The sequence below is a fragment of the Amblyomma maculatum genome, chromosome 2, assembly GCF_055883805.1.
Source record: "Amblyomma maculatum isolate TAMU_Amacu chromosome 2, ASM5588380v1, whole genome shotgun sequence".
NCBI classification, from domain to species: domain Eukaryota; kingdom Metazoa; phylum Arthropoda; class Arachnida; order Ixodida; family Ixodidae; genus Amblyomma; species Amblyomma maculatum.
In genome coordinates, this window is record NC_139345.1 from 77,984,502 (window position 1) to 78,009,567 (window position 25,066).

Consider the following 25,066-nt stretch of genomic DNA (forward strand, 5'->3'; position numbering starts at 1 on the left):
CAGAAGGCTAGAGAAAACGTGACGTGTCTTCATTCAGCAAACATGACCCGTACTGCTGGCTATCCACAGAGCTTCTTCTGTATCTACAGAACTTCGTCAAGTTTGCAGCTGATAGTGCTCACGACAACTATCGCCGATCATAATGATTCATACGCCGTTCTCAGCGCCCGGCTCTAGCCGACTACGTTAACCCTGGCCCACATGTGCATTTCTTTTTTTCGTTTATGCAAAGCCTATTTACTGCACCACCATCACTGCATCACCTGCAACTGCCACTGGGGCTACTCCGTGACCATTGTTTATTAACCCAATTCTACTGAGTTCTTAGCTAGGTCCTGAGACCTTCGGAAGACCTCTTTCCCACCTGACAGAAGAGTTTCGTCAAGCGGAAGATAGGAGGATAGCGTCGGTGCTCACTTGTAATGCGAATGAGCGCCATTGGTGTTCCGTGCATCAGCCGGTATCTTTTGCAACAGGAGGACATCTTGGCCGTGCTCTTTTAACCTTACGGTGTTCGCTTCCACATCCTGCGAGAACAGGGATGCAGATATGTTAACCACAGGGCGACATTATCGTAAGCATCGCTAATTCATTGCAAGCAAAGTGAAAATAAATACCCTACAAATAAATGTCATGCACGCCAATTACATCTCGCAGCACTCACAGCCGTTTTGCTTCTTTTAATGTGACATGGACGACAAAAAAAAAAAATAGCATGATGTGGATGTTCATGACGCTACCTAATGTTCGGTAATTTAATACACCGTTATGTTTCATCTTACGCTGTATCGTGTCAGGGCCGGCATTGCGAAATTCTAGCACTCTTATGTAATGTTTTTGGAGTTTGAAAGATTACTACCGGGATGCTTTATGAAATCGAACAAAATTTTATTTTTGTTCGTGCAAGGTATAAGGACAAAATTAAATCTGCTGCTGCCAGCAACTTCAGAAGGTGAATGCCACGTCCTTTACAACGGCATTGGCAAATTATATAACGTCTCATTCACGAGAACTATGCTTGAAAGAGATATCAGTATTTCACTCGAAAAAAAAAAAAAACAGTCAACGGCTGCACATGAGTACAAAAATAAACAAGAACAGGACAAAACAAAATGATCACACAGTCCGGACCAGGCACGTTGGTACCACTTACAAAGCAATCATATAACAACGCACTGACTCGACAGAAGTGCAATCCTATTATAGGCATGCCAGAATTATCCACAGGGAATTGTCCACAGAGCAAAAGCTCCCTGAAAAATAAGGGCACATATCTATTTACACTGCCAAAAGCGGCATTACAGCGGCCGCCTATATTGCCTCCTGTTCGGTACAGCTAACAGGAAGGTAATGCAAAGGAATGCCACTCGCCTCTGCTACTTTCGGTTCGACGCCTCCTCACAAGCATAGTAAAGGCTAAAACAAAATAGGTAACCGCCCCTTCACGGGCCAAGCACACCATCGCAGCGACGCAAGAGCCCTGGCCAGCACTCGGACTCACGCCAGAACATCTACCGCTGCTCGACAAGACACGCGTTCATGGCTTACTTCACAGAGCAACCAAACAGACTGGTCAGTCGAAATCGACGCCCTGTGAGCGAGCATAACGACTACAGCGAAGAGGAACAATCAGTTCGCGCGGGTTTCCGCAGCAGCGGAGTGCGAGAGAGGGTAGGCAGATATATAGCTGCGGTGAGCATTAGGAAGGAAAGGCACGCACGCACAAGTCCGAGTCGTTTGTTACTGTTAACGCCCTTTAGGAAACGCCGCATCTATATCCGTAAAGTAGGCTTGGCGCCGATTCACCGGCTGCTGTTTGCTTCTTTCTTACTTCAGATCACGCAAAGAAGGCTAGCTTACTCTCTATCGGTCTGAAACTAACCTCTACGAATCGTCCCGCAAGCTAAAGAGTTTGGTGGACAATCTTGAACAAGTTGGTTCGCCTCTAATGACGTCAATAAGCTAGAAAAACGCGAAAGCTACACCTTTGTATACTTTTTGTCGAGTGGCCAAGTTTTTTGCGCTGCTCATCTTTTAAACAAGCAGTTAACTTAACGTGGATAACAAACAGCCAGTTTATTCACGCTATTTCGTTTGGTGTCCGACTGACAAATAAATGCTATCGGTATCATCATGATTCCGTATCTTCTCAAATGATCGCCGTATACTTCGCTACCCCTGTTTTGTTTTGGGTTTTTTTTTTTTTTTTTGTATTCAAAATCACAACATAGGTACCACACCATACCACTCAGGTAGTATACGCATGATAGTAATGAAGTTAAAAAAGTTATTACTTAGCCTGCATCTCGAAACAGGCATGCGGCTAACTACATGAGAAAGCTTTTTCAGAAAACTTCAGCGTTGAAGGAAAATATCGTCCTGTAGCGGTGCAACAAATGCCCTGCACTAACACAGCAGGTTCGGCCAGCGCCGCAAACAACACGGTGGCCGCGAGGCAGCAAGCCACAGAGTGGCCCCTCGGGACGACGTGGCTCGCTCTGTTTGGCCGCTCTCGGCCCAGCAGCGGGGCCCACATGGCAAGCCAGCCGTGGCCGGCGCCCAGCACGCACACGCTACGCTACGCCGACCGAGCACTCACCCTCAAGATGCGGTTGAAGTCTTCCTTGTCGACGCGCAAAAAATGGCAGTTGTCTTCGCGAGTCGTTATGGTCGCCGCGCTGCAGGTGGATGGGAGAAGAAAGAACAACGTAGGCACAAGAGCAGTCAGTCAAGCTGAGAACCCAAGAGAAAAGTTCAACAGAGAAACCATAGCTCCACGGCTGCAACCGTTCTGAGTGATAAAACAAAAGCGCCGCACCGCACGAAAAATAAAAATAAGACTGGCATTGTTCAGTTGGTCAATGCCCTCAAGGAACAGATTTCTTTGCTTTCAGTGCCCATTGGTTACCTTTTCTTTTTCTTTCTCTCTCGTAGTCGAGCGCGAGTGGCAACTCGGGGCTGTATGCACGTTGTCGTACAGCCTATGTTGAGAATAATGCAATCAATTTTGTTGCGTTACGAGTTTCTTTTTTTTTTTTTTTTAGCTAAGGCATTGCTCGGTTAGGCGAAAATCGGGCTAATTGTGGAAACAAATAATGACACGTTTGCGCTTCGAACTCTTTGCCGCACACCATGGCCCATAAGTCGAGCTGGACTAGCTGCTACAACTCAGAATTCGGTATAATCAGCAGCAATAGGCACAAGGCACTCGAAAAGTTAACAATGACACTCTAATTGCAGCATCGTGCCTCCTATAAAGGTCGTAACTCGTAGCTACACGTACTGGATCATAACCGCGTTTCGGCTATGCTTCCTCGCTCCGGTGAAGTTCTTTCTTTTACAAATCGAGTTTCGGCATCGGCCAGAGAACGAAAGACTGTCCTCACTGATGTGGCCCAACTGGCCATCGAAAAAAACATCTAGTTCGTGGATAAATAGCCTCCTATTGCTATTGCGTATTGTTGGAGCCAGCAAAAATTCGTTGGAGGCACTTAGAACTCTCGTATTCGCAGTAAGGCGAAAACATTTCCTGCGACTCTTTGCACTTATCTGTCGCTTTTTCCCTGACCTGCTTTTTTTTTTTGTCCTTTTTTTTATTTTTCACTCAACTACTTCTTCATCCTTTTCTTTTTCTTTTTATGGCTTCTTTTTTACTCTGCCTACCATTTGCTCTTTTGGTTGTTTTTCTCTTTTTTAATGTCTTTTAATTTTTTCTCTTTTACTACTTTTTCCCCTTTTACCCTTGATTAACATTTTCCGATGTTGTAACGAAATGACGAGCCCTGACATTAAAATCTGCCACGTGTTTCCACATTTTTTGCATAGTTTCGACGTATTTCACACAATTGCGACGTCCGTGGCTGTTCTGACGTCTGCAGACTACATCGATGTCCTTGGCTATTTTGACGTCGAATTGACGTTTTGGCTCCAATTACTCCACATCAACGAAATTTTGCATCTAAACACATTTTTTACCCTCTACATCATATAACCATTATTTTACTCATCAATCAATTCATTTCACAATGACGGTGTAACAGGATCCGACGACACACAAATCATGTCCACCCCATGAGCCTATAAAAGCTTTCGCCTTACTACATAGCTTTAAATTCATCTTTGACACGTCTTCGGACAAACGCAACCCGCGCGCAGCCAGTGGTCTCTCACCGCGGTGCATCGTTGACGAGCGCCAGCTTGCCGAAGTCGTCTCCCTCGTGCAGAGTGCACACGACGCCCTACGATGGAAGCAAGAAAGAGAAGGAACAAATACAGTAAGCGATGGAACAAATAAATAAATAGACGCTTCAACGCAGGGAATTAATGACTCAGCATGCGACGGCCCACTATACTACCCCCCCCCCCCTACTGGGCAGTCGGCACACATGACCTTGTTCAGACAGAACCGACGGTTCAGACATGCCAGGCCAGAGGGAGGCTCAGTGAACAAAAATTTCATCGCGCTGCCGTTCGCCAGTTTAGCGACACCGTTAAAAGCAGCACCGGCGGTCTAGTTAGCGCGGTCCCCGTTTTCGGAGTCGTCGCCCGATGCGTATGGCTTCCGCGCCATGTGCTCATTGCTTTCTTCTTCTTACTTTCGCTTCCAGGCTTTCGCCCAAAGGAGTGATGAGAAGGTCAGTTCTGGCACGGCTGTAAACAGCAGTCACTGACCGGCCGCGAGAGGTTTAACGAGAGACCATTTTTCCCTCTTTTTCTTTCTCCGAAATGAAGCGAACTTCAGCGAGTGAAAGAAAAAAAGAAAAGAAACACGAAAGTACGAACTGCGCAATTTTGCCCAAACCTTAAGCAGGCGTTTCCGCAGACACGCCGGAAAGAAGGCCGCCAGGCACTGCGGGGCTTGCCCCACTGTCATCGGCATCGAGCTTGGAGAAATAAGAGCACGAGCCCCCGACAGCACGTTCCCCTTTCGACACTGCGCTCGGAGTGCCCGTGAAACACGCGCCTTGGGACTCGTTATCGTAGGGTAACTAGTGGGCCTTCTTCATACCAGCGTTCGAAATCAGCACTTAACAAGCAGTCTTCAAGGCGTAAAAGAAAAAAAATGGGTGGAAAGATAAAATACTTTTTCCCTCGTTGTTGTTTTAGATAATAAGATGGTGTGATTAAAACTGCAAGATAATGATAGTTTTAGCCGTGTGTTTCATGTTCGTTATAATTATATCAGTGTCGGAAAAATACTGGTGCTTTTCTTTTATCTTCGTCTACCCTGTTTTCTTTCCTCTTTCATTACCTCTTCTCTGCTGTTCTTTTATGTATATTAGCACCATGCTCCCCACCACATAGCGGAACTATATATATATATATATATATATATATATATATATATATATATATAACAGATTGACAGATTAATATATAACAGATATATATATATAAACGGATTACATTACTAATTTCTGTGATTATCCAAGCAAATATTAAAAAAAAAGACATAAAGTACCATCCCCAACGCTTTCCTTGGCCTCGCCGACTGTTGGCTTCTTTCCTTCACATATATATATATATATATATATATATATATATATATATATATATATATATATATATATATATATATATATATATATATATATTGCTCCAAAACAAGCACGCTTTGCGGCGCATCTTTCGGCTGCTTGCCATTATTAACCAAGTGGCGTCCGACACATCTGGTTTCCCCCCAACAGGCGCGTTTACGCTCTCGTTTACGTTAACCGCATGTAAAGTGTTTAAAAACGTGAAAACACGTTCCTCGTAGACTGTCGGTTTATCATCGTGTCAACCCAGCCGCGGGAGACGGTAAATAATAGTTGACAGTGTGAACGTCCTTCTTGCTCGCTCGCTCCTCTTCCCTTTTACCGACATTCCCGAAAGGCTGGTCCAACAAACCGTTGCTTTAGAGAGGATAGTTATCGTTTGCTTTCCCAACCGCGTCGCACGGATGGGACGTTTTCGCTTCTTCTTCTCCTGCGAACGAAATTTTAAAAGGCGACATTTGTCGCCACGTCGGTCCTTTTGGAGCCGACGCTTCTAAAAGCGTTCGCGGCAGTTGGCGCCTCGAGGGGAGAACGGGTAACGGAGGAACGAAAAAAAAAAAAAAAGAAAAACAAGTTGGCGCAGTATGGCTGTCGAGCTAACTTAGCCATTCCTGTCAGCGCACCTGCCAAAAGGAGAAACAACATGTCGGCGCATAAAAAAATGACAAAACGATCAGTAAATGGAAAGCTCCGAATGCATTCCGTTCGCATTAGCGAACGTGTACCGAATGCGGACGCAAAAATGAGGCCTTCCTTCTCGCTTTCGACTCTTCTTTTTTTTTCTGTCTTTTCTTTCGCAAATGCCTTTACAAGAACCTGCTAGACGTAGCTGCACAACAATAATGCGCGGCTCCGTGAGCTCTAAAGGAAAGAAGCCCTATTTATACAGCGACCATTGCCCAACAATTGAACTGCCTCGCATTTAGAGAGCAACTTCATACGACAACTTACGTTAGCGGCACGACTGTTTGTGAAAACTTTTAGTGCGCTCTCGCAAGTTTAGTCAAGCTTTCTGCTTTTTGTCATTTTACTAGTCAAATGCATGCGAGCTAGTTTCTCAGCAGGAGTTAAAATCTATCGAATATAGTTATATTTGTGTGTGCGTGCGTGCGTGCGTGCGTGCGTGCGTGTGTGTGTGTGTGTGTGTGTGTGCGTGTGTGCGTGTGTGCGTGTGTGCGTGTGCGTGCGTGCGTGCGTGCGTGCGTGCGTGCGTGTGTGTGTGTGTGTGTGTGTGTGTGTGTGTGTGTGTGTGTGTGTGTGTGTGTGTGTGTGTGTGTGTGTGTGTGTGTGTGTGTGTGTGTGTGTGTGTGTGTGTGTGTGTGTGTGTGTGTGTGTGTGTGTAGGTGTAGGTGTGTGTGTGTGTGTAGGTGTAGGTGTAGGTGTAGGTGTATATATCCAGATTCAGCAAATAATTTTCGACGATATATACATCGTGCGTCAAGCACAATTGTCCTTGTCTGAATGCCATTAGCCGGGACACACAAGGAGAAATGTGAATAGTAGTCGATTTCGCCTAAAGAAGGCAACGAGTACATTGAAAAGAATGCCTACCCAGGCTGCCCAAGCCATTGATCTAATATGGGCCCAATATTACAATGCATTGGCAATTTACCGGTCCCACGTTGTACTGGACATTATCAACGCAGTCTCAATGTTGGATTGATGGTTACTGCTGCATGGGTTATCACTGCAATGTAATCTGTCAGGAGCGAATGCCCCAGCTATCAGGGGCCGCAACAAAATTGGAGTTTTCATAGCGTAAACACGCACCTTGCCGTAGATCACGACGTTCACGGAACCGCGAAGTATGATGTACCAGGACTTTCCCTCGTCGCCCTGGTTGAAGACTGCGAAAAGAGAGAGAAAAAGAAAGGGACAAGAAAAAATGAAGAGTGCACTCAGGCGTTTCAGGAGCAGCGAAATAAATTTGCACCATGCTCTACAGTAGGATTGCATTGTGATGCTACGTATACCATCTCAACGAATCGACAAGGCTGTTTCTTGCAGCTTTTGCCCAAAAAAATAAAAGAAAATATGAACACGCAAGCGCAATACGGAGTACTACATACTGCTAATTGATATCTTTATGATGAGTCAGTGTGTTTGACTAGCGCGTAACTACTCTTTGGGCTGTAGAGCTAAGCTGTCTCCTCCAAGCTTCACACAGATTATTTGTCAATTTGTTAAGCATGAGATGAAAAAAATCTGATGAATGAAACAGCCCCGTAGTGGTGGTTGTGAACAGGGCGCTCGACGGCCAACCTCGAGTACGAGGCATCGATGCCAGCCGCGATAGTGACTTTGAAAAGAGGCTTGAACGCAAGCAGCCAGTGCACTGTATGATATCAGCGAAGCTTAGAGAACACCAAACGGTCTAAATGTCCAGAACCGTACACAATGGCGTCCTTCATAACCTACATCCCTTAGAGGCGTTAAACCTCAATAAAATGGTAATAAAAGATAATATGAAACACAACGCACCCTGCATGAACAAACTTCATTTAAGCCTCTCTTTGAAGCCTACCGGTTCGATATGCAAAAATATGAAGCCACATCATTCCTCTCGCATACTTTCGTCAAACTTCAGATCTTAACACATAGATTTAGAAGGGTTGTACAGGAAATGGCGCCAAGTCATCTGGAGAAAAGATCGCAGCTAGCTACAGCTATACAAACTTTTCCGTCCCTATAGATATGTATTCCGCTCACGAGAGAAGATGCGGAAGATAGACGCGAAAAAAAAAAAGTGCCTGGAACCTTCATCCACTCGCATAATCACTCGTACGAAGTTGAAGTTCCGTCATCTAGGGACTCGAACCGCGGCGAAAAACGTCCATCGAATTCATCCGGTGAAGCAAAAAGTAAACAGACATATGCCATCCCGTATTCTCCGCATGAAGCAATTTGTGCGAGCACGCGCGAAAGTTCACACGACGCAGCAGCCACGAAATCGACAGAGAGTACGTTTGGACGACCGCAAAGAAAGCCCGCTTCCATCATTGTACAGGAGCTCCAGTCACGTTCGCTGCTGCGCGCGCTCCCCGCCTTTCATCGGCGGAGGAAAACGCCGAGTATGATTGAACAATGCTGCACGCTCGCTTCGCCCTAGTTTCAGTTGTCTTGCCTTGATGTATTCTTGCATCTGCCGTTAGTAAACAAAATACTGCGCTTTTGTTCACTCTTAAGTGGTGCAATGTCGTCTTTGTACATACATACATACATACATACATACATACATACATACATACATACATACATACATACATACATACATACATACATACATACATACATACATACATACATACATACATACATACATACATACATACATACATACATACATACATACATACATACATACATACATACATACATACATACATACATACATGCATGCATGCATGCATGCATGCATGCATGCATGCATGCATACATACATACATACATACACACATACATACATACACATACATACATACATACATACATACATACATACATACATACATACATACATACATACATACATACATACATACATACATACATACATACATACATACATACATACATACATACATACATACATACATACATACATACATACATACATACATACGTAGTGTTCTGCAATTTTTCGGAACTGTTTTGAAAACATTATGCCGCCTAAACCGAAGGCTAATTTGTGCTTAAACCACGCATAAAGCTTGCACGTTGTTGACCCTTTTATTACGTATTACGTTTGGCCACGGTGCCTGCCTGGTTTGGCCGCGCACGGTGGAAAATCAGAATCGTTTGCGACGAGATTGAGGAGCAAAAAAACCCCAACGCAGAGTTTCCGCCAAGAGGCAGTTGTATCTGGCGTCGCTAGAAGAAAGCGCCCTAGTTCCAAAGCGCCAAGGCAAGTGCTGCACGTTATTTATTGATGCTAGACGGCGGCACAGCAGCCCTTCGCAGGAAAATTGGCGAGCGCGTCTCTCGTTCATTCAGTCTCGTCACAGACGGTTCTGGTTTCTCATCATGCGGGGCCAAACTAGGTAAGCACCACTGTAAGTCTTAATACACAACAAGAACAACAGCGCACAAGCTTTCTGGACGGTTTAACAGCAAACATCGCTCCAGTTGAAGTGGGAGAATTTTTCATAACGGTTTCGATAAAGCTGCAGAACACTGTATATACGTACTGCACACACAGCCACCGTTGGAGAAATCCTACCATTTGTTTGGTCACCAGAAGTGATTGGTCACTTCGTTTTCTGTCCGGCTTTTTGTGGCAATCTAAGGATGCCTTAACCTTATCTTGGTTAAGTGAGGGTCGTCTGCGATGTGCCTGCCATCTTGAAGATAAACTCCTCCCGCTGACATACTTTCTATGATCGCAGAAAGATAATGTCATTCTAGTCCTTAATCATCACTGAAACAAACCAGGTTCGTTTCTAGGAAAGCCCTTTATCAGGATAAGATAAAACGTACAGAGAGCAGGCGACTGCTTCCCTGAGAATAGCGCTCATTACAGAGACAGTGAACGCAGCAGCAGTACAACGTGAATATATGGACTAATTATGACTGATTAATACCTCTGTCACAAGGTCACTTTCAATCCTCATTGAACTCGATCGATCTGCATTGAGGTTTTCAAGAAGGAGTGAAGCATCTCACGTTACACGGGTGTTTTCAATGAGCATTGAGAAATTTTCTTCGTGTGCGCTTTAGAGCTCACTGATGACGAGGGTGTCGATGACCATTTTCGAGTGTGCTTGAAACCGCAAGAGCGCTTGAGGAAGCAGCTAGAAGTCAAGCAGGCTCGAGCTCGATTGCACTTGAAAGTTGCCGTGTGACAACCTCGATCTGCATTGAGTTGAATGCAGATCGAGTTCAATGAGGATTGAAACTGTCCGTGTGGCAGGGGTATATATGGGCCTAAAAGCTTTTGTCTAGCTGGCTTACTACGATACTTTAGAGGTCAAGGAAAAGGCTTCCCTATCTGTTTACAATAGTCCTGCTCAATACCCTGCCCAACAACCCTGCTCTATGACCTGCCTTTTTGGCATTCTAAGTACCTCAGCGTAATACTAAAACCCGCACACGCAAAAGGCATCCTAGGGAGCAGAATCGATAGAAATGAACATCTGAGCCCACCATAAAGATACGTGTCTTCCCTGCTGTGCTTGCTTGCACATTGCACACTGCTAACTCGCAAAATGGACATTAAAATTCAACGAATCTAGATAGGTTCTGCTCGGCACCCCTATATAGCTTATGCCGAACAAGACCGCATTAAAGTGGACCCAAAACATGCCTTCGCAATACGGTGAACGGTGTCATACGGGCCGCCTACCTCTAATTTACAAACGCCAGATGTCCTTAGAAATAAGAGCTCGCATGCGGATTTCGATTCATTAGTCTTTCTGTATAGAGTGCACGTCTCTGCAGGAAACAAAAAGACGAAAGAGAAGCGCAATGGCTGAACGACGGAACGGAACGCTCCTATACTCCATTGCTAATAAAAGAATCTTTGTGAGCGCGACTGGAATACGACAGGCGCTCTATTAAGACAGGTGCCGGTCGCCCCACGTATTCACTTCTTCTTTCGCCTTCCTCTTTCGCCGTTCTCCTCTCCCGAGTCTCTTTGTCGTCCATCTCGCTTTCTCGCGGTAAGGTAAAGGGCGAAATAATGCGCATCGCGTTACACAGAGCGCCCGCGGCGCTCCAGGTCGTCGTAATGATCGGGCCACCCGAGCCGGGCCGCCAGTGAAAGTGGAGCAGTGAGCACAAAGCCACACGGGGTGGGCGGCACAACTTCATGTGCGTGCAGTATACGTCCGACACTCGCCAGCTGCCGCTACAGCGGCCGCAGGCTAGGCGTAGCCTTATAGTGGCCTACATGTCCGAGCGTATATACGAGCACGCGCACAGGTGGGCAGGTGCCCGAAACTGAGTTGCCGAACAGCGATTAAAAAAAAAAAGGCTAATAAAAATAAACGCAAGAGAGCTCGCCGGGGATGTATTCCATTCATGCGGCTGCCCGTGAAGTCTGCTTACGCGTAAGCTGCGTGAACCGCCGTTTCGATGCGCGTGTAGGGGGTACAGACAGTATATCGGCCTCGTCACTGAATACCCCGTGGAGGCCAAGCTACGCTATTGTGTGCGCGCGAGACAGGGCGTGAGCTGTCGCACCTTCAGCGCCCACGCCTTCGGAAGCGAGGAGAAAGAAGAAAAAGAAACATGAAGGCGATGCATCCACCTGTGCAAAACCCTACATGCGATCTGTTCTTTAAGGTCCGTTCCAGCTGTGTGAGAAGGCGATGAGTATAATGCATGATAATAGAGCAGCAGTCTGTCTATGATGTTCGCGACAGCCGCCAAAGGCGCCGTGAATAAGAATGCGGTTGTGCGTATTCTACGCTCTTCTTCAAAAGGCCCGTCGGCTTGAGCTATAGACGGGAATAAAAAAAATAAGGCTCAGGTGTGAGCCGCGCTCCGCAACAGCTTTTCTCCGTGTGGCGAAAATGTCGCTGTATGTATAACCTACTGAAACGGAAGCAAATGATCTGCAAGAATATTTGCAGCAGCCCTCTAAACTCTCTATTGCATTGTACTAAACTAAGTCCAGTATCTTGATAAGATAAAAAGTAACCATTGCTGATACAACAAATGTGAAAAAAAAAAAATAAATACAGCGCGCAAAAATACGGAGCACAGTAACAAGCAGGCCGACAAGCCGGAGTGCTGAACCACTGCCGCTCAGTGGAGTGAGCAGCAAGGTGGAGAAGAAGTGAACCCATGTTTAAAAGGTACATTACCAAGAACATCACTCCACTACCACGGCCTCCTAAAAAGAGGTTCACGTTATTTTGTAGCGAAAGCTACACTGCGGTAGGTTTTCAAGACCTCGGGTGGCCGCAGCTACACCGTGAAGAAGCGTAGGTATACGGTCTCTTCATAAAAAAAAAAAAAAAAAAAAAAAAAAAAAAAAAAGAATCAGGCTGCATTGACATTTGAATTCACGTTACCCCTATGTCACGGGCAAGAGCTGCCAATCCGGGCCGCTACTTTCATATGGAAGGGTGATATCGGAATCAAGCTTCCAGAACCGTTTGCATTCTTGTTACCCCTACGACACGCAGGCACGTCCATACGGCTTGGTTGAAGCGTGACTTTAAATGTGGGCCGGTAGCTTACGCTCTCGCGTCATACCCTGAAAGGACGTCATACCCTTAAAGTGTCTCCAACAATGTAGCACCTTACACTGATAGGGTGTGATAGAGGAATAATGTAGCAGTCAAAATGCCGCCGTTGCTTTCGCAATTCAACTAGGGTTAACCAGAGCTAAAACACAACTAATTATTTTTAAATAAAAGTTGATAGTTACGCGCTCCGCTATCTCGCCTTCCTTGCTCTTTTGCTCTGTCTTTTCCAACGCTGGTCCCCGTAAGTATGGCAACAAACCAACTTGCTTAAAAGCAGCTTTAAAGGCAGTTGCTGTGAGTGTTCGTACATCAGGCTGTCATGCAAACAGCGCGACGAAAAAAAAAAGGAAAAAGGGAGCGCACGCCACAAAGCGCTGTTTCTAAGCAAGAACAAGTGGTGCGTTCTCTCTCTCTCTCACACACACACACACACACACACACACACACACACACACACACACACACACACACACACACACACACACACACACACACATACATACATACACACACACACACACACACACACACCACACACCGCCGGGGTGGTGTGTGTGTGTGTGTGTGTGTGTGTGTGTGTGTGTGTGTGTGTGTGTGCGTGCGTGTGTGTGTGTGCGTGCGTGTGTGTGTGTGTGTGTGTGTGTGTGTGTGTGTGTGTGTGTGTGTGTGTGTGTGTGTGTGTGTGTGTGTGTGTGTGTGTGTGCGTGTGTGTGTGTGTGTGTGTGTGTGCGTGTGTGTGTGTGTGTGTGTGTGTGTGTGTGTGTGTGTGTGTGTGTGTGTGTGTGTGTGTGTGTGTGTGTGTGTGTGTGTGTGTGTGTGTGTGTGTGTGTGTGTGTGTGTGTGTGTGTGTGTGTGTGTGTGTGTGTGTGTGTGTGTGTGTGTGTGTGTGTGTGTGTGTGTGTGTGTGTGTGTGTGTGTGTGTGTGTGTGTGTGTGTGTGTGTGTGTGTGTGTGTGTGTGTGTGTGTGTGTGTGTGTGTGTGTGTGTGTGTGTGTGTGTGTGTGTGTGTGTGTGTGTGTGTGTGTGTGTGTGTGTGTGTGTGTGTGTGTGTGTGTGTGTGTGTGTGTGTGTGTGTGTGTGTGTGTGTGTGTGTGTGTGTGTGTGTGTGTGTGTGTGTGTGTGTGTGTGTGTGTGTGTGTGTGTGTGTGTGTGTGTGTGTGTGTGTGTGTGTGTGTGTGTGTGTGTGTGTGTGTGTGTGTGTGTGTGTGTGTGTGTGTGTGCAGTGGTTACGGCGCTCGACTACTGTGCCCAAAGATGCGGGCTCGAATCCCGGCCTCGGCGGCCCAGTTTCTATCGAGGCGAAAAGCAATGCGCCCGTGTGTTGTGCGATGTCAGAGCGGAGGGTGGTGGGTAGCGGTGGTGTGGTGACATATAGGTGTGCAGTGGGTCGCGGAGGGTGAGAGGGTGGATGGCCTTTTTAGAGGCCAGCTGTTTCTTTGACTTCGACTCACTTTACAGGGGGTGGAAGCAGCTGGGTGCCTCTTCAGTAAGGTAAAATTAGATTGTACTGAGCGGGTGGGTGGGTGGGTAGTAGAGTGTATGGGAGGGCGGGTGCTGGATGGCGGCTTAAGGGTAGGGTGGCTGGGGATGCAGAGGTGGCAAGTACAACTAGGGTGAGTACGTAGGCAGCAATTAAGGTGGGTGGTGGCGCTTCGATATGAAGGCGGCTGCATCGTGGAGGCTACAGGTAGACGTCAGCATTTCCGTACCGTGACGCTAGCATGGCTCGCAGTAAAGAGGAGCTTCTGAGGTTTAGTAACCTAAGGCTTGCATTCGTGCAATTCCCAAGATTTGAGAACACCAACTGATAATCCTGTGTGCGGAACGTCAACAATGATCTCCTGCCAAACCAGCGCCAATTTCATCTCTAACTGTTGGAGTTCCAGAAACGCATTCTCAGCCTCCTGCCAAACTGATGCAGAAAGCATGCCCTCGATCTGCACGCATCGAAGTGATAGCATATATAGATTCAGAGCAAAGTGATAGGACAGGAATATAGAGAGCCCGTTTTTATCAGAAAATAAATACTGTTAATTACAACCTTACCAAAACCATTTACGAAGGAACGGTCATGGGCATGGCAGTATAATGCGAAGAGAAGATACAATCCCTTATGGTACGGGAGTGGATTAACTCCAAGTGAACGGATGAGATTACGAAGCACTGTGAGCCGGAGGAACAGCAGTGGCAGCCTCAGTCAAGGGTGAAGTGCAACTCAGTGAAAAAAAGCATTTATCCTGCAGGAGGACCCAGCCGGGATGCCAGTGATGACCATGATGACGCTAACGCTTTGTGCAACGTCTGAGAAAGTTTCTTTCCCGCGGGTCCCAACGAATACACCGCGCGAGTTCCGAGTTACGAATTCCCCTCGCAAAAACAGCGCTTACTCAGGTTTCCAAAACAAACAGCGTGCACGCACGGTAATGGCCAACGTTGGTTGCGGCTCGGTCAACACGGGCGAGTCCACATGCGCCAGGGGTGTACGGCGAAAATAGTGCGAAGGTCGGCCCGCTATAGTTCTCCCGTAGTTCCATCGTTATGCATTTTCTTTCACCGTTGCTTCCTTTCTTCATATACGCAGTGCAGGCCAGATGGTCCAAAAGGTTACACGAAGACGGATATCAAACACGCCTCGGAGATAGATGACGTTGGTGAAGTGGACTCAAACCCGAGCTATTCCTACCAGCACATGTAAGCCAGAGAAGAGACTTTAACGCTGGCCACTGGTCGTAAACCGAGCTGAAGGATTAATTTTCTTAATCCGCTACACGGAAGCGCTGGTATTAATAAACTAGGACGCTCGGAGTGCCTTTCACGTGCAAAGCACGCGATGCGACCTGTTCGATGAATGAGTCTTGCACCAAAGCCCAAGCGCCCGCGTCCCGAAATAGCTGCATCGTAGCAAACGCAGCACTTGCACGCAGCCAACATTATTCATGCTTCGAATAATCCCAGCAGAGGGTTCTACGCACCCCACGTTAGTTAAGGGGATTTATGCGGCGATTCCTCCTCGCGATTTCCTCTCGAAGTATACGGGCCGTCTGTTTGGTTAGTTGAAGAGTTTGAGAGACGGACGCGATTCAGTCTCCGAGCTGTTTTCGGCTAAGAAGGCGCGCTCTCACGAAATCAATGAAGACAAGCGTACAAAGTCTCCTAACGAGAACCGCTGCGCTAATTAGTCGCTTCTTCTTTTGTGAAATGTGTCGCCATGGAAACCTGACGCGTTCCCTTCAGCTTTTGTCCTCTGGGCAAATTAACGATCCATCTGTCCTGATAGCATGGCTACAGGTAAAGCATGGCACAGAAAAAAAAAAAAGGTGAGCACTATTCCGCGCGTGTTTGCCGTTCGTCTGTATCGAATGACGCGCCTGAAAAACAGCCAGACGTCGAATAAATTATTGCACGAATGCTACCTACGTTACTATCTTAACGCAGTGCTTTCAACTCTATGAAATGTCTACGGTCATCCAGATGGGAAGCGGAGCGTCGACGAAACGTAAAGCACGACGCCCGACATTGATCGTAAAAGAATCTTCAATCTTAATTATACTAACAATGTTAGCCAAATTAATTCATCTGCAATTCCAAAGCTTTCCAATTACAGCAGTCTGGTGCTACTAAGCTCCTGGTAAACCTCCACCAGCGATAACCTGCTCCAGTCATCCCGTGTCCTGTACAGTACTGGACAGTAAGTGTGCGCCTTTGCTTCTGTCCATACCTCTCATCGAGACATGCAAAATATTTTCTGCTAGCTCACCGCGACTGCAGCCACAGTGACCGAGGGGCACATTCATCAGCTCCATACAAGAATCCCCAGGGATGAACTCCTTCTCTTCGGAAGGGGAAAGCAGAGGCACTCGGCGCTGGAGAAACGTTAGGGCAGCCACGGCGACACACTGGCTGTGCAGGCACACTCGGCAACACCAGCAAAAACAAGGCACAACCGCAGCCGATACTCGAAACCGCTGTACATCGGCCCGCGCACTGGTGTCGCGAGCCAGCCAAGGAGTAGGAGGAGGAGGAGGAGGAGGCGGCGGTGCAGACTCAGCAATCGCTGCTGCTACTGTAACTGCTGCCCGTACAAACGCACGCACACATGAAGAGAGAGACAGCGTGCCGCGCGATCCTGCAGGATGATGGCGTTTGGCTCGCGAACGAATCGCGCTCGCTGCCACTGCCGTGTGGGAGAGCGGAGGCTGGGCCGTCGGTGAGCTACGACGACGCGCGAACACGCGTGGCCTTCGGGACCAACTTAGCCGCTTCCGCGCCCAAACCACTCGACGCCGCCGGCATGGCTGAAGGGTTCGCTATGATATGCCGCAATACCAGCGCACGACAGACCGACAGGCCGCGCGCGCGTATGGCCGGCAGCGCACGAGGACTCCGCGGTTCCGTAGTACTACAGCAGCGGGCGTGCCCCGCGTCGTCTCGGGAATTCCGTGCAGCGCCTTGGCGTTGCCTTTTCGCATAATGACCGCCGTGGCGCCTCGCAAATGCGAAACAATGGATTTCCTCGACGTTTAGGAAGCCTATTCCTGCGGCGTTCCATCGCGCGCTGTAGATGGGAGGAATGCACGTGCGGTCATTGCTTATAGAGGGTGCTTCCTTGACCAAAAACGTGCGCGCCGATTGCTTTGCTGCGGACCTGTTCTGCTACCAAGCTGCGATTCCATACTTTCTCCCACGGAGCTCCGCGACGCACCGAAGCATTGGATAAAGGAGGAAGCTGTCTTGGTCACCTTCCGGAACATCCGAGCGGCAGAAGCGTCTCCACTAGTGGAAGTTCGACTTCGAACGTCCTCGGTAAAATAACAAAGAGCCATCCACATTTTCGTTTAGGCGCACGATCCACTCTGTTTCTGTGCACTGCTACGATTTTTTCAAGTTATTTTGGTCGCTCACAAAACGTGGGTCTCTAGTGTAGGCAAAATGCGTTAAAACCGAGGACCTAACCAAGCCGAAGGAAATGTAAATAAATATCATGCAACCTGATGCAGACAAGCGAGCTCTGATGCACTCTGGCGCGCAGCGACTTCTTATGAATTTCTCATCTGATATAAACCAGCTATGCCCGTGAAACTGCCACGAAATCAGAATCGCGGGGCACAGAATATTCTTGCCCATCAATATTGATGACCTCGACATATTGGCTATCGCAAGCTTCTCCATGAGCGTCGAAAACTACGCGATTTCGGTCTTCGTTAATGATAGTAAAATAGAGAAAGTTGCGGGAAGCGTACGTAAATATTTATATATGATATATACGTAGCATACTGAGTGAAGAAGACACGCTGAAGCATTGGAATGAGCCTGCGGCAGTAAGACCTCCCAGTTTTGCGAAAACAGCTAGAAACCACATTTATATGTAATCTGCGACCAGGTCATAGGAAAGGCGATAAGAAGTCAATATGTGCGATGGGTAGGTGGAAAGCAATTTCGACTGCAGGATGTTATGCCAGTCAGATAGGACTGTTCGTGTTGACGCAAACCGTCGAAAGTATTTCAGGGGAAAAGAAGAAGACACCCAGAGAACACTTCTATGGAGCTCATGTCCGCCTTAGATAGAAGGTCTCCTACATAAATCACCTATTAAGAACAAATAACGGAAGATGCGGACTCGGACCGACACTAGCAAGAAATCAGCATCCGCATGGGGAGAATAGTTCTCGAACTCCGAGCGTAGTAAGTTCCGGAGAGCCATTTCCTAACGTTATTGAGAATCATAAGGCCCAGGGAAATAAAATCGAGACAAAAACGGATACTACCGCGCGGGGCACCCAAGCAGTGATGCAGCAGCCGAAACTACCCGCAAATCCAATTCTACCGGTGGCACTTCACCTCTAAAAAACAACTTTTTGGCACGAAAGCGGAAGGGACACTAAGCTGCAGCAAATCAAGGCTGGCTTACAAACAAACAAACAAAAAAAAAACAAGACGCAATTTATCAGTGTATGAACGACTCTGCGAATTCCTCACGCTGCCACCGCTTCGAAAACGCAGCGTTCGACGACAAAAGCCCAAGACAAATATGCAATGCGCCGAAGCCTACCTCTCAGTGTATGTGGTATTTCGATTTTTGCTGGAGGCTTAGCGCGGGAAGACAGGGACAACATAAACACTGAAAACAAGACAGGAGACAGCACTACTAACAACAAGCGCCGACTAGCCTGCAAGAATGCTCTAGCAAGGTATTTTGATGTTAGTATTTACCAGTAAATGCATCAACAGCGTCGAATGAGGTTACTCCTCCTACACCGGCGGAAGATCGCGAGGAAAGCGAAGCGTAGCAGGCCGCACGAGTTTTCAGAATACGCATCTACTAAAAATTGTTGTCCGTGTGGTCTAATAATGCCGCCAGCAACTGAAGCTAAGTACTCTGCCGCTCTTTGCGACTCATTTCCTGGGCAGCGCGCCCTCTTCACTGACACACAGCGCCCCTTCTCAGGACATTCAGATCTTGGTGCCTTCCGTATTCCGTAAGTTCCGTAAACTTCTGTGGAGAGACATAGATGCACACACGCGTCGGGCAAGCAAACTCCGCTGCACTGCACGCATTTCGCGCTGCCGAAGCCGACGACAGCGGCTCCTCCCGGATGCAAAGATCGTCACGAGCGCGCAGAAGGCCGAATGCCCCCCTCATACTCCATTTATCACTCTTTCTCTCCGTCTCCCTTTCTCTCTTTCCCATCTCCCTCTGTCTAAGGGAGGCCGTTTGTCTTCATTGTCTGCGGTGCTGACCGCGAGCCACGCAGATGGTTCAGATCGTGTCACCGACATCAACTTTTATGAAGCACCAGTGGGCCACTCCTGTCGCCCCCGGGAATGGTGAAAGCGGATGAGATAGCTTAAAGCAGGAACCAATGAAGTGCCGCTGAGTGAACAGAAAACGCAACTGTGGGAGAAGTTTAATGTTTTCGAACACGCACTTACAACGAGTGCACTGCGATGAAACCTTAATTGATGTACTTTACTAAACGCGAAGTTATTTATTACTTTTACCCAGTTAGCATATCTCCTTAAATTTCTGTCTGTGTTGTTTTGAGTGGTACACAGGTATTTTGCGCTTTGTTTTCTATGTCCTATCTGATTTCCTTTCTTTCCTTATCATACGTTGTATGAAACAATCTCATTGAGGTATTTCGGCGCTATGTCTTGTTTACACTATTCGGCAATTTCTTTCCAGTTCTGCTCCCATAGTATATAGGTTGTACCAAAACATCTCCTACTGAGGCCCTACTTGGGCTGACAGCATAGCTAAACAATAATCGAACAGTTTTCTCTCATTCAAGTATTGTTTCATCTCTCATTTCACTATTTTTATTTCAACTGGCTATAATATCGTTTCCCGTTCACATTTCAGTTGAAAGTTCTCAAAACCCGTATGCTCGCGTTTGAGACTGCATTAAAGTATGTCCGTGTCAAGCTACTGAAACTCGTAACTATCAAACAGTGTATAACTAATGATGTCCGAAATAAAGGTGTTCACGGACGGAAACAGTAAGCCCGGGCCCGGCCCTGGCCCGACTCTGAGAGGGCCTGAGCCTGGCTGCTCGGCCCGGCCCCCCACTCAGATTTAAGAATCGGGCCCGGCCAGGCCCGTCATGCCATATTTGCAGTTGAAAACATGATACAAAAGGAAATAAATTCAGGTCGATAATTTTATCCAAGATGGTGAAATGTTGAGTTCTTACGTTTGAAATCACAAATTTGCTGAATATACTATAGAGACAGCCCATACGTAGAATTAACTTATTGTTCAAAAACAACAAGTTATTGAATTGAGGCATTTCCGGCCCTCTTGGACCCCTCTGCTCGTCACTGACTGCTACCAATGATACCTTCTCGACGAAGAGGCGAGAAAGAAAGGCGGGTCGACGCCGAGAAAGAACTCAAGCTTTCGCATGGGGAGGACACGGAAAAATGCTGTGCATTCCGCTTCGCACTGTGGCCGTATACGCGTTTTCACAAAAGTTGCATGTGTTCGTGATCGGAGTGTCTGACCCGGTCCGGCCCGCCCGAGACAAATATACCTCGCCCGGGCCCTGCCCGAGTCGGAGGAAGAGGGCTTTCGGGGGGACCGACCCGCGGGCTGGGCCAGGTACGGGCTTTCGGGCCAGCACGAGTCCGTGCACAGCTCTCTCTCTAGTCCGAAATTGTACCGGATGAATCCATTTTATTTTTTATTTTATTTATTTAGTACATACCGCTAACCTCAACGAGGCTGTTGCAGGATTGGCCGAAGAAAAACATAACATAAATCCTTTATGTTATGTACTACAGCATATATGAATCAACAAGGATGAAATTAGCTGCAAAAGACCTATCACAAGCAAAGAAAGCAAAAAAAAAAAAAAATTCAGAGCAAAAATCTATAAAAAAGCGAAAAGAGCGCCATGTTTCCAGTCAAGACTGTAAAACTGCGAAGCAGTGACAATCAGAGAAGTGCAATTAACAACATTATCTGGCAATGAATTCCAATCTCGAATTGCTTGCAGAAAAAAATGAGAAGTTAAATGTACTGTTGTGTGTTCGACATTCTGTTATGTGTTTAGAATGTTGTGTCCTAGAATTTCGTGTTGTCGAAAAACATCAGTACTGGTTAGGATGAATGTTTAGTGCTCTGTATAACATAGTATAAAGAGATTTTATGCGCGTATTCTTCGCGCAAAAACTAATAGTCGGAAGTTCAGCTCGTCTGAGAAGTTCAGATGGGAACTCGAGGCGGCGATACCTATAAAAACAAATCTTATAGCTTTGCGTGGTACCCCTTCCAGTTTAGATATCAAATGTTTTGTGTGAGGAAGCAGCATATTATGTTGCATTCAATGATTGACCGTACAAGGGACGTGCATGCAAGTAATTTGGTTTCAGATGAATCGGATTCGATGAAACGTCTAAGTGAACAAAGGGCGGTAAGTGACTTTGTTGTTACATATACGTGCTTGTAAAGTAAGCGGTACTTTCATGCCAGCGGAGAACTCTTACAACGAGTTAGGGAAACAGCCAGTGTCATTTACAGTTATGTTTTATCAGGCGAAGCTGCACTTTTTCGCGAATCATTAAAAAAAAAGAAAGAAAAGATATATCGACGCAGTCGTCATCGTTTTAAAACCCGTACAAATTGCAGGCGGCTATTGTGCACTGAAAAGCCTGTCATGCCTTCTCAGTGCGACACCCTCGCTGAAATGAATTGTAACTTGCTGACGTCGGAGAAAAAGAATCTCAAATGTATCATCATGTGTCGTAATTTGCAATCTATTTCTTACTTCGCGATGAAACCAAAGCACACCCGGAAGCGATGACATGTGCGTGTTTGTGAGCCTATATAAGAACAGGAACCACTGTCAATACGGCTGATCGAGGTTTGCGCCACTATAGATGCAGCAGTGGACGCTTAGAGCTTTCATGACTTCAAATTTAGGATTTAGCTTGTACCTAGTGCATACGTGTAAGCTTTTTTAGCACTTAATGTGGGTACTTAAATGATGTACCAGTACATTTATAAGATATCAGACGTCAGACCCTTTAGACCATGGGGCCACGTTCAGTTTTGTCGCAACGCTACGTGTATACATCCGCGTATATGACCTTCTAACAGTACAGAGGTTTACACAATATGTGCTTCTGTTTAAAACGCGCAATGACTGATGATTTTCGTATATTAGGCAACCATATTAACACAAAAAAGACACGCAGCCAAGTCCCATCTGATGTTGGAATAGGACAGGAATCAAACCAATGCCGCAGCTCACTGATTCGCGTTGCGGCGCCTCCATCCACATTGTTACCGCGACCACCTGTCCCACGAAGATGCTGTTGTTACCGCTTCCACTCTCGTCCGACATGGCTGCCCTCTACTGCAGAATAATCCGGCGCTACGGTTGTTGGGCTCGGACATCAGATCGCGCTCGTAAGGGACGGAGGAGTGAATCAGTTTATGTATAACGCATTCCCTCACTTAGGTGGCAATGGCCGGCTGAGAAGAGAACTAGCGGCCAGTAAACAGGCGGCCAGTAAGCAAAGGAGGTGCGCTAAACAACGTACGGAGTTACGGCGCGGATATGTAAATAGAGCAGGGAGTAAATAGCGTACGGAAAAAAAAAAAATCCCTAACACTGTTCGGAAGTTTTCGTACGCACTTGGCGGCTTCAGCGGGCTATTTCACACTTCGGCCACTGTTCAGCTGTTAAGCACGCGAACGTCGGTACGACGCCACAACGGCGCACACTCGGCGCTTTATTTCGATACCGAGCTGTATACCTGCGTACGCGGACAAAGGCATCCCTCTTCTTTTGTCAGATGTAGAACAATGACATCTTTCGCGCTGGGCCCAAAATCGAAGCTAGGGCGATAAGATCACCACGCTTCCGACAAGGTGCACTCGAGCGCGCCGATGGACTCAAAGGTTGAGTTAGGAATGAGTCAATATGGAAGTATAAGACGAGAGGATCGAAGAATGGAACGTGCAGTGTGTGCATGCTGGAGGTGTCGGTACAATGATTAATATCACGTTTGATATCCGCTACAGCTGACTTACACGAAGGCAGAGCGCTATTCCTCAACTGAAATATGCAATTGAACAGCAATAGTGAGAATCGTTTACGCGAGTCTGATGCCATGATGGCCCCAAACCAAACCGTTATTTAGACTACGGTGGGGTTTCAATGTCGTTATGGGATCTCAGGGAAGCAGATCATTGGGATTAATCGAAGAAAATTTACCTATTCGTGCCTGTCAGTGCCCCGATAGAGATAGAAATTACGTTCCCTGTAGAGCGAGATTCGTGAATGCGTAGCACTCTCTAATCGAGCTTATTTGACGCGCACCGGATTATTCGTCTCCATCGAAATGCGGCTCTTGAGTCATCGCGAAAATAAAGGTGCACGGACGTGTATGTGAGGAAGCACGCGGAGATTCCGCACCGCTATTGAAGTGTGGCAAACACAGCGATGTAGAGTGCGCGCGATACTGTGTCGCACAAGCCGGATGTGACAGCCCCTATAGAGCGCCAATGTCTATGCTTCCCGGTTTGAGTGGGCTTCAAGAGTAGTAACTTGCACATCGTCACTGCACGCCGAGTTGCCTCAAAGCCTGTAAAGAAGCGGCAACTGCTTTCGAAAACAGTCTACTAAGGGATGACCTAACCCTGAAGGTACCACATAAGAGCCTAGGCAACACCTTCAATGCAAAGCTTCACACAGTGACCATATCCGGGAGAATACCATGCGTGATTGAAATCGGTACTTTGCTGCAGCCTGCGCACACAGTCAAGAAAAGATCAACTAAAAAACCAAGACGGTGAAGGTCATTAGTGGCAAAAATAACAACGGCGTCATCATGGTGGTCACAGCTAAGATTCGAGGATAAGATTAAAGTGTTCCGCGCAAGAGCTTTGAATAGGGGTACAAGCTTTTACTGGATTACAACGCATTTTATGTAGATCATGCAAATGTATGCGGCAGTGTCAGCGATGTGGATATAAAATTACATCCCACTACGAGTATCAGAGCAGTTACTAAAGTTACACGATGGGTTCCTGAAACACCACTGCCGCTAAATGACGGCCCCTTTGATTTCGATATGTTCGCACAGCCCCACGTTAAAAAAAAAAAAAAAGTGCTGAACACATAGATGTAATCTATAGGAAGTGAATGATGTTCGCTTGCTACGTTTCATTCTGCGCTATATATTTGAATTTCAATGCGGCGGTTATCGCGACAATTTTAACTAAGTGCCAGGAAATATGAGATATTGCTCCAGTGATACAAAAAAAAATTCATAATAAGTAAGACTGCTATATGCATTGTTGATGACTAGATGCTTTACATAAAATGCTTTCCATCATCCATTGCGTTCACGCTTAAAAGCACCGTGTACACAATTCTGGTCAAAGAGCTGGCTCAAAAGAAGTCGCAAGGTGTCCTCCATCAAGCTTAATTACTGCCAATATTCAAATATGATATAAGCTTAATAGCGAAGCTCAGTCTGTGTGTGTATGTGTGTGTGGAGGGCGGGGGGGGGGGGGGGAGGGTCTCTTGAGCCAGCGACTATGAACAGAATAAGGTCTTCATTCTTATAATACCCAGTATGCAACGGTGTGAAAGGTAACAGGGGTACCGTAGGCCTCCATCGTTTCTGTGACCGCACATGATACTCTGTACACGACACAAAACGATGACCGTTCTTGCCGCAATCAGCTCGGGTAGCTACTCATCATAACTGCTGAATCTGTTTGATGTGCGACATTAAACACTCAAAAGCCAGCCAGAAAACAGCCAGGGAAAAATGAAGATAGTTTCGGATGGAAAAAAAGAAATGAAGAGACGGTGACAAGTGA

The 25,066-nt window shown here is 46.8% G+C and overlaps 1 protein-coding gene across 7 annotated transcripts in view; it reads right to left on the bottom strand.

Annotated features, from left to right (window-relative positions):
* Positions 1 to 25,066, bottom strand: part of Epac (Exchange protein directly activated by cAMP) — a 747,880-nt gene that overhangs the window by 23,307 nt on the left and 699,507 nt on the right. For all 7 annotated transcript variants that reach the window (XM_084594555.1, XM_084594548.1, XM_084594549.1 and 4 more), the window contains 4 exons: positions 7,308 to 7,384; positions 4,171 to 4,238; positions 2,600 to 2,678; positions 418 to 527 (listed from right to left, as the gene is read on the bottom strand). In XM_084594555.1, coding sequence (XP_084450681.1) covers positions 418 to 527; positions 2,600 to 2,678; positions 4,171 to 4,238; positions 7,308 to 7,384 — 334 coding nt within the window. The remainder of the gene's footprint in view (positions 1 to 417; positions 528 to 2,599; positions 2,679 to 4,170; positions 4,239 to 7,307; positions 7,385 to 25,066) is intronic.